General features: G+C 38.1%; 1 protein-coding gene across 1 annotated transcript in view; it reads left to right on the top strand.

Annotated features, from left to right (window-relative positions):
• tcf25 (transcription factor 25 (basic helix-loop-helix)) overlaps positions 1-10153 on the top strand; it is a 49844-nt gene extending 39691 nt beyond the window's left edge. The window contains exon 18 of the mRNA XM_062027178.1: positions 9893-10153. Within this exon, the coding sequence (XP_061883162.1) occupies positions 9893-10057 (165 nt within the window). The 3' untranslated portion in view covers positions 10058-10153. The remainder of the gene's footprint in view (positions 1-9892) is intronic.
• Positions 10154-13483: the final 3330 nt, after the last annotated feature.

The raw sequence follows: 13483 nt of genomic DNA, 5'->3' as shown, positions 1-13483 counted from the left end.
AATTGAACTATCGGTATATAAGAACACCACCTCTTAGTATGATGTAGTTAAATTCTTCTTTTTTTCGTGTCTTTGAAGCATGTGGTTATATGATACATGCTTCAAAGACACGTAAAGAAGAAGAAGAAGAAGAAGAATTGAACAGCATCATACTAAGAGGTGGTGTTCTTTCTAATACCGATTGTATTTCCTTCTATCTTACTGGAAGAGAGTTGCTTTAGAACGCTACGTGTTTATGAGGGAAATGATAAAACAAATCTGCCTATCAAATGCACTTTGTTTAGCTACTGTACTTGGGAGAGACAATTTATGAGAGAAGTGCGTCTCAATAAATGATGCAGAGCAAGTGTAGCTCTTTCATGCAAAGTCAGTTAAATCGATAAGATGCTGTGGGCCTGATTTACTAAGGGTTTGTGAGTTTGCAGAGTAAGGCGTGCAATCCATTTTGCGTCTCAGTTTTCATTAATATGCAGAATATACAGGACTGTCTCAGAAAATTTAAATATTGTGATAAAGTCCTTTATTTTCTGTAATGCAACTAAAACATGAAAATGTCATACATTCTGATTAATTACACATCAACTGAAATATTGCAAGCCTTTTATTATTTTAATATTGCTGATTAGGGCATACAGCTTAAGAAAACTAAAAAATCCTATCTCAAAAAATTAGAATATTTCCTCAGACCAAGTAAAAAAAAAAGATTTTTAACAGCAAAACAAAATCAAACATTTGAAAATGTCAATTAATGCACTCAGTACTTGGTTGGGAATCCTTTTGCACGGATTACTGCATCAATGCGGCATGGCATGGAGGCAATCAGCCTGTGGCATTGCTGAGGTGTTATGGATGCCCAGGATGCTTCAATAGCGGCCTTTAGCTCATTTGCATTATTGGGTCTGGTGTCTTTCAGCTTCTTCTTCACAATACCCCACAAATTCTCTATGGGTTTCAGGTCAGGGGAGTTGGCAGGCCAATCGAGGACAGTAAGTACACCAGTTACTGGTGGTTTTGGCACTGTGGGCAGGTGCCAGATCATGCTGGAAAATGAAATCATCATCTCCATAGAGCTTTTCAACAGATGGAAGCATGTAGGCTCTAAAATCTCTTGGTACACAGCTGCATTGACTCTGGACTTGATGAAACACAGTGGACCAACACCAGCAGCTGACATGGCTCCCCAAACCATTGCTGACTGTGGGAACTTCACACTGGATTTCAAGCAACTTGGATTTTGCTCCTCTTCAGCCTTCCTCCAGACTCTAGCGCCTTGACTTCTAAATGAAATACAAAACTTGCTTTCATCTGAAAACCGGACTCTGGACCACTCTGCAACTGTCCAGTTCTTCTTTTCTATAGCCCAAGTCAGACGCTTCTTCCGTTATCTTGAGTTCAGGAGTGGCTTGACCATGGGAATACGGCTATTGTAGCGCATTTCCCGGACACGTCTGTGAACAGTGGCTTTTGATACCTGGACTCCAGCTTCAGTCCACTGTCTTTGAAGCTCCCCTAAATTCTGGAAGCGGCTCTTCTTCACAATGCTGTTAAGGCTGCGGTCCTCTCTCTTGGTTGTGCAGCGTTTCCTGCCACATTTCCTCCTTCCAACAGACTTTTTGTGAATGTGCTTTGAAACTGCACTCTGTGAACAGCCTGCTCTTTTAGAAATGTATTTTTGTGTCTTACCCTCCTGATGGAGGGTGTCAATGATGGTCCTCTGGACAGCAGTCAGGTCAGCAGTCTTCCCCATACTTGTGATTTAGTTCACTGAAGCAAGCTGAGTGTTTTTAAAGGCTCAGGGAAACCCTTGCAGCGGTTTCGAGTTAATTAGTGATTAGGTGAATAGCCTGCTAGTATACTTTTTCATGATATTCTAATATTTTGAGATAGGATATTTGAGTTTTCTTAAACTGTATGCCATAATCAGCAATATTAAAATGACAAAAGGCTTGCAATATTTCAGTTGATGTGTAATGAATTCAGAATGTATGACATTTTCATGTTTTTAGTTGCATTACAGAAAATAAAGGACTTTATCACAATATTCTAATTTTCTCAGACAGTCCTGTATGCTGATCATCAAAACGCCATTACAAAAACAGTCATGTTATGCGGGTGGCTGCTGCATCATAATTTGAACACTTTCTAGGGATGGGCACCGAATCCGGTACTTTTTTGACACTGACCGAATCCCGCCGGTCCAACCATGCACCGATTCACGTAAAATCCAACGGTGCCATGTTACAGTACTTGAGTTGCGCAGGACGTCATGTGCAGTTGAAGACTCAGCCGACTCTAACTGGGGATGTAGCGATTAACGGTATCAATGATAACCACAGTAAAGTTAGTATTAATTACAGCTTTAAATTAAAATAATTGAAAAACCGCGATTGATAACTGCTCATTGATAAACTCACACACTGACTGGCACTAGCTCGCCCTGCTTAAATGCTAACATGAAAACAAGAGACATTTACATCTTTCCCAGTTAAGAAAATACCCCAATCTAAACATTTATAAACACACTGCTGTCTGAGCCACTAAAAAATTAAATTGTGCCCATTGAACCTACAAGCTGTGCTCTCTTAGACCTGAATAATTGATCGGAGAAATTCGAGACAGAGGTGGTTTTACAGGACCTCTAAAAACTTTAAAGGTCCTTGAAATACTCTTTTCAAATTGAACGCCCACCAGAAATAACGGGTAATAGATTTTGTTTGCAGCGCACTTTACATTTAAATGAATCTTAAAGTGCTAAAGTACAAACCAATATTTAAAACAATAAAAGTTTAGTCATTAAAACTGATAAATTACTAAGACTGAAAACTATCAGTGAAGCATAAGAAACACAAAACATACAAAATAGTGGGCTTGTTTTACTTATTTTTTTAAATTCAATGATTTCAGTTAAAGTTAAAGTACCAATGATTGTCACACACGCACTAGGTGTGGTGAAATGTGTCCTCTGCATTTGACCCATCCCCTTGTTCACCCCCTGGGAGGTGAGGGGAGTAGTGGGCAGCAGTGGTGCCGCGCCCGGTACTACTCACTTTGGTGATTTAACCCCCAATTCCAACCCTTGATGCTGAGTGCCAAGCAGGGAGCTAATGGGTCCCATTTTTATAGTCTTTGGTATGACTCGGCCGGTGTTTGAACTCACAACCTACCGATCTCAGGGCGGACTCTAACCACTAGGCCACTGAGTAGGTTACAGTGTGTGTATAAGTACTTTTTGAGCACTTTCAACATTTTTGCGACTATAATAACGGTGCTAATTTTAGTCACAATAACCGTGTTATAATTTTTTTTAATCCTTACATTCCTAATACTAACACGTGGCTATCACTCCAGCAGCACTGAGAGCGGACTCAGCCAAACTGCATCTAAGTAAACAATTTTCATTGCCAACAAATAAATTGACTCAGCGATGTAATAATAAGACAACAAAGTTATGTTGATCTAATGCTAGTGAGTAAGACCAGTTGTTTTGGTCAGATCTCACGAAAAAAGGCCACACAGACTTTACTACTGTATTTGCCAGCATGCCAGTTATTTCCAAATGCATTTACTGTCAGTTCAGCTCCTCCCTCACTAACCATTTGCTGTATATGCTTCATGATAACAGAAGAGCTTGAGGCGTGGTGTCATATCTGGACAGCCGTCTGTCAGTTTGGATAAAGACAATGTAGTTACGACTGCAAGCTTTATTTTCTGCACCATAAATGCAAACTCACATCATCCTATTTTACCGTCACGATTATGGCATTATATTTGTGTCTTAATGTTGAGGTTGCAAAGGCAGATTTTGAGGACAGACAAATGTTTTGCAAGTACAGACGTTATATTTTGAAAAAAATCAAACTCAAGCGAAAAAGAGGAAAATAAATGTATTTTGTGCACAATAAAAGTGGTTACTTGTTTGCTATTATCCATGTTAACGCTCATTATTTACTGCTGTCTGCAGTCAGACCGATGCGCTCTCTCACGCTCCCTCTTCCGCTACCCCTCTGCGCTTTCAGATTTTTTTCTACACTCGCTCAGATTTCTGCTGTGCGTTCGCGCAAGTTTAAACAAACCATTGTATTTGTGTCAAAAAGGCAACCAATCAGAGGACTGGACAAATGTACGCTCTGATTGGCTCCTTGGTCTCCAATGAGATCACTTGTTATGTTATCCCAAAAGCATTAGTTCACGCCTGAGGGAGTCAATTGTCGTGTCCCGATTCGGCGGCCCATGCGGTCGAGGGGGTGTGGGTATTGGAAAAATTCCTACAGCCGCAGCTGGAGCGATGTTAATTGGGATGAACTAGAATTCGCAACACTTCCTGTTTGTGTGTGTTCACATCCTCCGGCCTGCAGTCAGGTCCACAAAGTGGAGAACTGAAGAGAAAGAAACCTAACAAAATATTAAATTATGAAGCAAAAATTGCTTTATATTTATTGTTTGTGTGTTTTTAGCTGTCGGCGGATTTATCAGTGACAAATATTTTATTTTTAAACATAGTGAATTACTTTATACTGAAACTAACCTAAATTATGGAGCACACTGGTCAACGTTATTTTTTAATTGGCTTTAAATATGCAGAACATTTTAGCATTAAGAGGTTTTTAGGATATCTTCATGTTATGGATTACATTTTGTATGTATTATTTATGCATTCATTAATTTGATTATCTGGATCGAGGGACCGTAATCCTCTTTATAAAACAAATAGTTATTGAGTAGTTTATAAAGAAATATATGATGATTGCTTTATTATTTAGTTTTTAGATCAAATGTAACATGTAACACAACAATCAGCTTTGCAAACTCACTTGATGAGGTAATTGGACATACTATATGTGTACCCTCAGAAACACGTTGGTGACAATCCAGATGATGTTCTTTGTGGTTTTTATTTTGGGAATCCATACAGTAACATCACACAGTACTACTCAAATATTATTTATATTACTTTAACATATGTTTGAACTTGTATCTAATAAAATATAAATGTGTTCTGTAAAAACCCAGACTATTATTTTTAAATAATTCTAAATAATCCCTTTGCTTTACAAGATAGCAGTTGCTGATTTTTTTAATTTTTTAAATCCTGTTGTAAATGTTTGTGCTTTCAACTGTACTTGTAAGTATTAAGTGGAATTTAATTTGTAATAGCTAGAGATGTCCGATAATGGCTTTTTTGACGATACCCGATATTCCGAAATTGTCCAACTCTTAATTACCTATTCCGATATCAACCGATACCAAGATATACAGTCGTGGAATTAACACATTATTATGCCTAATTTTGTTGTGATGCCCAGCTGGATGCATTAAACAATGTAACAAGGTTTTCCAAAATAAATCAACTCAAGTTATGGAAAAAAATGCCAACATGGCACTGCCATATTTATTATTGAAGTCACAAAGTGCATTATTTTTTTTAACATGCTTCAAAACAGCAGCTTGGAATTTGGGACATGCTCTCCCTGAGAGCATGAGGAGGTTGAGGTGGGCGGGGTTGAGGTGTGGGGGGGAGGGGGTTAGGGAGTAGCAGGGGGTGTATATTGTAGCGTCCCGGAAGAGTTAGTGCTGCAAGGGGTTCTGGGTATTTGTTCTGTTGTGTTACGGTGTGGATGTTCTCCCGAAATGTGTGTGTCATTCTTGTTTGGTGTGGGTTCACAGTGTGGCGCATATTTGTAACAGTGTTAAAGTTGTTTATACGGCCACCCTCAGTGTGACCTGTATGGCTGTTGACCAAGTATGCTTTGCATTCACTTGTGTGTGAAAAGCCATAGATATTATGTGATTGGGCCGGCACGCATAGGCAGTGCCTTTAAGGTTTATTGGCGCTCTGTACTTCTCCCTACATCTGTGTACCACTCCGTGCAGCGGCGTTTTAAAAAGTCATAAATGTTACTTTTTGAAACCGATACCGATAATTTCCGATATTACATTTTAAAGCATTTATCGGCCGATAATATCGGCAGTCCGATATTATCGGACATCTGTAGTAATAACTGAATTGATTTCATTATTTTGGAATGGTAATTGTTTCTGCACTTAGTTTATTCATTTATACAGGTAAAAACATGTTTTCTGATGATCAGCCAAACCTGCACGTTATTATATCCATTTATTTTTGCTCTGTTGTCCTTTAAATTGTCTTGAGAGTCCCTTTCCTCCTTGATTGTCCTAAACAAAACAGCAGAGCAAACTTAAACCCAAGATCACATTAACAGTGATTCAAACACCTATAGAAGTTAACATTTTCCAATGAAATACAAATTGACATAGCGTCTACAAACAACTAATTAGATTTAAATGATAGAAATGGTTTAAAAATATCAAATATTAGAGCCACACATTAGTAAGACATATAATAAGACAAGCTATTTAGGTGTAAAAATTAAAATAAAAGATGTCATTTCCCTTGTGGATCAATAAAGTTAGTCTAATTCTTATACTTCTAAACATTGAAAAAAGCTCTGAGCACGAAGCCGTCTGCAATGTCTGAATATGACGGTCTCTCTCAGAGCAAAGAGAGGAGCGAAGAGCATGACGTTTGCTCGACATTCTGATCGTCAAGGTCTCATATTTCAACACATATATATACATCACTATTGTCACCCCAACTTTACATGGCTGGTTTTAGATGTTTTAGATCAGGGGTCACCAACCTTTTTAAAACCAAGAGCTACTTCTTGGGTACTGATTAATGCGAAGGGCTACCAGTTTGATACACACTTAAATAAATTGCCAGAAATAGCCAATTTGCTCAATTTACCTTTAACTCTATGTTATTATTAATAATTAATGATATTTATCTTTGTGGAAACACTGATCATCTTAATGATTTCTCACATTAAATATATATAGAAACAGATAAATATCGATATGCAACACTTTATTTTTATATTTTCTCTAAGTGCACATTTTTCAAATTGAACATTTTCAAATGATCACTTCTAAGACAGTCTTGTGAAATCACAATATCCCATTTTAACTAGCGAGCCACTAACATTTTTTTAACAAATCATGAATTACTTTGCACCATGTTTGTACAAATAATAACTCATGTAAAATTAAAAAAAATAAAATAAAAGTAATTTATGGAACATCATTAGTAATTTTTCCTGATTAAGATTAATTTTAGAATTTTGATGACATGTTTTAAATAGGTTAAAATCCAATCTGCACTTTGTTAGAATATATAACAAATTGGACCAAGCTATATTTCTAACAAAGACAAATCATTATTTCTTCTAGATTTTCCAGAACAAAAATTTTAAAAGAAATTCAAAAGACTTTGAAATAAGATTTTAATTTGATTCTACAGATTTTCTAGATTTGCCAGAATATTTATTTTGAATTTTAATCATAATAAGTTTGAAGAAATATTTCACAAATATTCTTTGTCGAAAAAACAGAAGCTAAAATGAAGAATTAAATTACAATTTATTTATTATTCTTTAAAAAATAAATTTACTTGAACATTGATTTAAATTGTCAGGAAAGAAGAGGAAGGAATTTAAAAGGTAAAAAGGTATATGTGTTTAAAAATCCTAAAATCATTTTTAAGGTTGTATTTTTTTCTCTAAAACGGTAAAAAAATAAATGAATGTATTTAAACAGGTGAAGACCAAGTTTTTAAAATATTTTCTTGGATTTTCAAATTTTATTTGAGTTTTGTCTCTCTTAGAATTAAAAATGTCGAGCAAAGCGAGACCAGCTTGCTAGTTGTGGGGAGGCGGGGCCGGCGGGGCCGGCGGACCGACGGCGCCCGTTCCAAGATGGTGGCGCAGAGGCGTTGACGAGCGAGCGGCAAGGCGGGGTGCGCTGGGAGCGACGCCGCCATCAGCACAAGGTGCGTGGAGCGCGCAGCTGTGGACAGTGCAATCACCCTCTCGGACCGTATAAAAGGGCGATAGACGTGAACATCAAGAAAGGAGACGGAGAAAGACGGCGGACGGGAGGAAACCATCCTCTGCTGCTGAAAAGCAGACGGCGGACGGGAGGAAACCATTCGTGTGCTCACGTGAGAAAAAAGTCAGCTGCTGAAAAGCACGCAAAAGACTCTGTGATTGAAATAATAAAGAAGTCTAAACCGTCTCACGACAATGTCTTCCCTGGATGGCCCTGAGAACCTGCACGACAGTTAGGACTGTCACACTAGTAAATAAATACAATTTAAAAAATAGAGGCAGCTCACTGGTAAGTGCTGCTATTTGAGCTATTTTTAGAACAGGCCAGCGGGCGACTCATCTGGTCCTTACGGGCGACCTGGTGCCCGCGGGCACCGCGTTGGTGACTGCTGTTTTAGATGAATAAATAAAGCTATACTTACATTTTAAAATCGCTCTTTCCGCTTCATATAGCGCCGCAATGTTGAAAATAGTTTTTCAAAGCAATCTCAGCGGAGACCAAGCATCCAATCAAAGTGTAGATGTGTCCAGTTCTCTGATTGGTTGCCTTTTTGACACAAATATAACGGTGTGTCTAAACTTGCACGAGCGCTAGGGCTGCAACTAACGATTATTTTGATAGTCGATTTGTCAACGATTATCTTAACGATCAGTCGACTAATCGGATAATAAAGCGTACACATATTTAATGGCTCAAATTTTTCCATCGACTTCTAAATGGACCTTAAGTTATTTTAGGCAGGTGCTTACGAACAACAAAGATGACTAATTCATTCATAAATATTTAGTTATACTGTAACTGTGCTGCTCATTCAGCTGTTACAAAAATTCAATTGTTGTCCATTTAAAAGAAAGGAAAGGCAAAGTGCTATAAAAAAAATAAAAAAAACAATTAACCTTGTTTGTGTAATTTAAAATATCAGAAATGAAAACCAACAACGAAACACAAAATCTAACTTCCTAAAAAAGAAAAGCATTTTATGATGTTTAAAAACTGCACACTGGTTTTATGACTATTTATTGATTAATTCTTGGCAGTTTTAGCACTCTAATAAACTCAATGTGTAGCGTTCTATATTTGATTAATTCTTAAAATGTTAATAGAACATACAGTATGTTTAATTTGGTGCCTGTCTGTCTCTGTCTGTGTCTGTGTGCGTGTGTGTTAAAGTGCCTTTTTTTACGGCATTGCAAATTGATCCTGCTTTAAAACATACTTGAATTGATGCAGACAAAGTTTAGCTGGCTGACTTTGGCTAAAATGATAGTTAAAGTTATTTTTCACACAACTTGGTCTCACTCTTGTTAGTTAGCTAGCAAGGTAGAAGCTGACAGCATTGAGGCTGCGTCCGCATCCTCCCTCCAAATGTCTGACATCATGTCTCCGCTTTAAATGCTGCCGTATCACAGATGTGCTGCCATAAAAACAAGGCCTACTTTGCAAAAATGAGCAAGCTATTCATGTTTTTAACAAGAATAAGAGGAAATATCCTCACACTTCACATTTTATCACTGTCCATGTGATAACGTCACGACTATTGTCAACAAATATAATAATTGTCGGCGACATATTTGTCGACTAATGGTTGCAGCCCTAAGTCGAGCACACAGCAGAAATCTGAGCAAATGTAGAAAAAAAAGCTGAAGGCTCAGAGTGGAGAGATTAAGAGAGTGATAAGAGAGCACGTGGATAATAGCAAACATGAAAACACTTTTATTGTGCACAAAATACATTTATATTCGCTCAAACATTTAAATTTTTTGCTTGAGTTTAATTTATTTTCAAAATATAATGTCAGTGCTTGCAAAAAAGATTTTTCTGTCCTCAAAATTTGCCTTTGCAACCTCAAAATGAAGACGCAAATATAACGCCATGCACGATTACATAGATACGCCGCATTATCATTGAGTATAAAGGATAATTACATACAGAGGGATGGCATTGTTATCATGTGTTGTATTTTAATGGCTTTAACTTTCCTTGCCAGGCTGGCCTGAGGCAGGAGGACGACTTGGAAGTGGCACGAGCCGGGCAGGAGCTAAACCAGGAAGTCAATCGCCTCATGGTGGCAATGAGGGACATGCTGGCAAACATCAGGTTTCAAGAGCCGCCCAGAGAGGACCAGTTGAGAGACGAGGATGAATGGGACTGAGGAGGTTTGGTTGTACTGCGATGACTAAAATGAATAAAGGAAAGTTTATTTGTAGAGGCCTGAACATGAATTAAAATCACCAATAACTAAACCCTACATTCTGCGTCAAATACTCTATTTCTTTTCTCAGATGTTTTTGTTATATTATGATTTCAAAGAACACTATTATTTAATAGCATTAAGGGAATTTTTGGTATTATCTTATTGTAATCGCTGAATATGTTATCGTTCATGATATCTTCTGTACAGCCTTGGCCGACTAAATATTTTTCTGTTCTTTTATTTATTATGCAGTGTTAATTTTTGGGGTTGATATTTGCATCACACAAGGGTGGACATGCTGGACTATTTCCCATTATGTGCTGCTTTTAGGTTACAACTACTTATATATTTACAGTTAAAACAGGTTTCATCATCGGTACTTTTTTTCCATTGCGAAAAGACTTAAACTTTGCTGTAGACCCCTTTTATTGTTTTTATAGGTAAGGTCCTTTACTATTTTCAAGACTTTCAGCAAATAATTCTCAGAGGTCTCACAATATCGTAAGCAATTAGGAATGTGCCTTTCGATCGGCCAACGAACAGTATCGTCCAATTTCATAAAAAAGTACATTATTGCTATTGCCGATTTATGCCTTTTAATGGCGATCACAAACGCCGATCCTCGATATTGTACTTATTATGGGATGAAATAGCAACTAATTGTGTATCTTCATAGACAGTATGGAGACACACCCCTAAGCTAACAATAATCACCTCCATTACAGCAAATAAACTGCCTTTGCTTTATCAAGTAATATTATCACTGGAAACCGAGGCAAAACATGTTGCACACCGAGTGCAAGCACAAGCAGGCATTCGAGCCAAATTAGCTAGCCGCTAAGCTAGCTTGAAACACAGTTTGCAAGAAATACTGTAAGTGCTTAGTTTAAGAAGTGTAGTTAGAACCACGTTACAGCAGAAAGTAAGCAGATGTTAACAGGAAATTAACAAGTAGATTAACAAGAGTCTAGAGGGAGGATAACACAACTGTAGGTGTATCAGCATTGTCACAGCCAGAAGTGCACGACACGTAAGAGGAGGGCGGATCGATCAATAAATTGGTGGTGTCGACACCAAAGGTAATATCAATACACAGTATGGTCGATACTAGAAGAAGAAGAAAAAGAAACGAGAAGTGATTTAGTCGATATTTAAAAAAATAATGTTGGTGTTTTGATAATGTTTACAAATTCAGAATATAATTCCTTGGACACAGGAGGACTTTGAGGGACAAAAGGGATTCCAATGCATACTAGATAGTAGTTGTTGATTTTGTTTAGTATCATTTACTATTGACTTTGTTTTGCTCAAATAATTGTAATAAAAGAGAATAAGGAACTATATTCTACGTATATATACATACATATACAGTATATACCGTTTGTCCCGCTCGGGGTCGCGGGGGTGCTGCAGCCTATCCCAGCTGCAGATAGACAGACAACACTCACGTTAGTGTTGCCAATCAACCTATCCCCAGGCGCATGTCTTTGGAGGTGGGAGGAAGCCGGAGTACCCGCAGGGAACCCACACAGTCACGGGGAGAACATGCAAACTCCACACAGAAAGACTCCAAGCCCGGGGATTGAACCCAAGACCTTGTTATTGTGAGGCACACTCACTGATCCCTGTTCCACCGTGCTGCCCACATGTACATTCATATATGTATACAGGTGTATATATATATATATATATATATATATATATATATATATATACTGTATATATATATATATATATATATATATATATATATATATACTGTATATATATACAGTCGTGGTCAAAAGTTTACATACACTTGTAAAGAACATAATGTCATGGCTGTCTTGAGTTTTCAATAATTTCTACAACTCTTATTTTTGTGATAGAGTGATTGGAGCACATACTTGTTTGTCACAAAAAATATTCATAAAGTTTGGTTCTTTTATTAATTTATTATGGGTCTACTGAAAATGTGACCAAATCTGCTGGGTAAAAAGTATACATACAGCAACATGCGTCCATCCATTTTCTACCGCTTGTCCCTTTTTGGGGTCGCGGCGGGTGCTGGAGCCTACATTATCAATTTTGGTGATGTAGAAAAGTTACAATCAAATCAAATTAGCTTCATGGCATGACCTCTTAACTTCATGTGAGTAATTATGATTGACAACACCTGTTGACTTCTCTGAGCCCATTTAAATAGGGCCCATGTGATGCAGTCATTAGACTCGGTTACAAACGCGACAATGGTAAAGTCAAAGGAACTCAGCACAGATCTGAAGAAACGGATCATTGACTTGAACAAGTCAGGAAAGTCACTTGGAGCCATTTCAAAGCAGGTCCCAAGAGCAACTGTGCAGACAATTGTTCGTATAAGTATAAAGTGCATGGCACAGTTTTGTCACTGCCACGATCAGAAAGAAAACGCAACCTGCTGCTGAGAGAAAATTGGTCAGGATGATCAAGAGTCAAACGAGAACCACCAAAAAGTAGGTCTGCGATGAATTAGAAGCTGCTGGAAGACAGGGGTCAGTGTCCACAGTCAAGCGTGTTCTGCATCGCCATGGACTGAGAGGCTACCATGCAAGAAGGAAGCCCTTGTTTCAGAAGCGACACCTTAAGGCTCGTCTAAAGTTTGCTGCTGATCACATGGACAACGATAAGACCTTCTGGAGGAAAGTTCTGTGGTCAGATGAAACAAAAATTTAGCTGTTTGGCCACAATACCCATCCCAGGAACACCATCCCAGGAACATCATATTTACCGTCAAGCATGGTGGTGGTAGTATTATGCTCTGGGCCTGTTTTGCTGCCAATGGAACTGGTGCTTTACAGAGAGTAAATGGGACAATGAAAAAGGAGGGTTACCTCCAAATTCTTCAGGACAACCTAAAATCATCAGCCCGGTTGGGTCTTGGGCGCAGTCGGGTGTTCCAACAGGACAATGACCCCAAAAACACGTCAAAAGTGGTAAAGGAATGGCTAAATCAGGCTAGAATTAAGGTTTTAGAATGACCTTCCCAAAGTCCTGACTTAAACCACATTGAGAACATGCGGACAATGCTGAAGAAACAAGTCCATGTCAGAAAACCAACACATTTAGCTGAACTGCACCAAGATGAGTGGTCAAAAATTCAACCAAAAGCTTGCCAGAAGCTTGTGAATGGCTACCAAAAGCGCCTTATTGCAGTGAAACTTGCCAAGGGACGTGTAACCAAATATTAACATTGCTGTATGTATACTTTTGACCCAGGAGATTTGGTCACATTTTCAGTAGACTCATAATAAATTCAGAAAAGAACCAAACTTCATGAATGTTTTTTGTCACCAACTAGTAAGTGCTCCAATCACTCTAACCGAGTCCTCGGACTCGAATCCCTTTTTGAGAACCGGTACCCGTTAT

The sequence above is a fragment of the Entelurus aequoreus genome, linkage group LG02 (assembly GCF_033978785.1).
Source record: "Entelurus aequoreus isolate RoL-2023_Sb linkage group LG02, RoL_Eaeq_v1.1, whole genome shotgun sequence".
NCBI lineage: Eukaryota > Metazoa > Chordata > Actinopteri > Syngnathiformes > Syngnathidae > Entelurus > Entelurus aequoreus.
The sequence above is the reverse complement of the archived record's forward strand: the minus strand, read 5'-3'. Positions and strand labels throughout refer to the sequence as shown.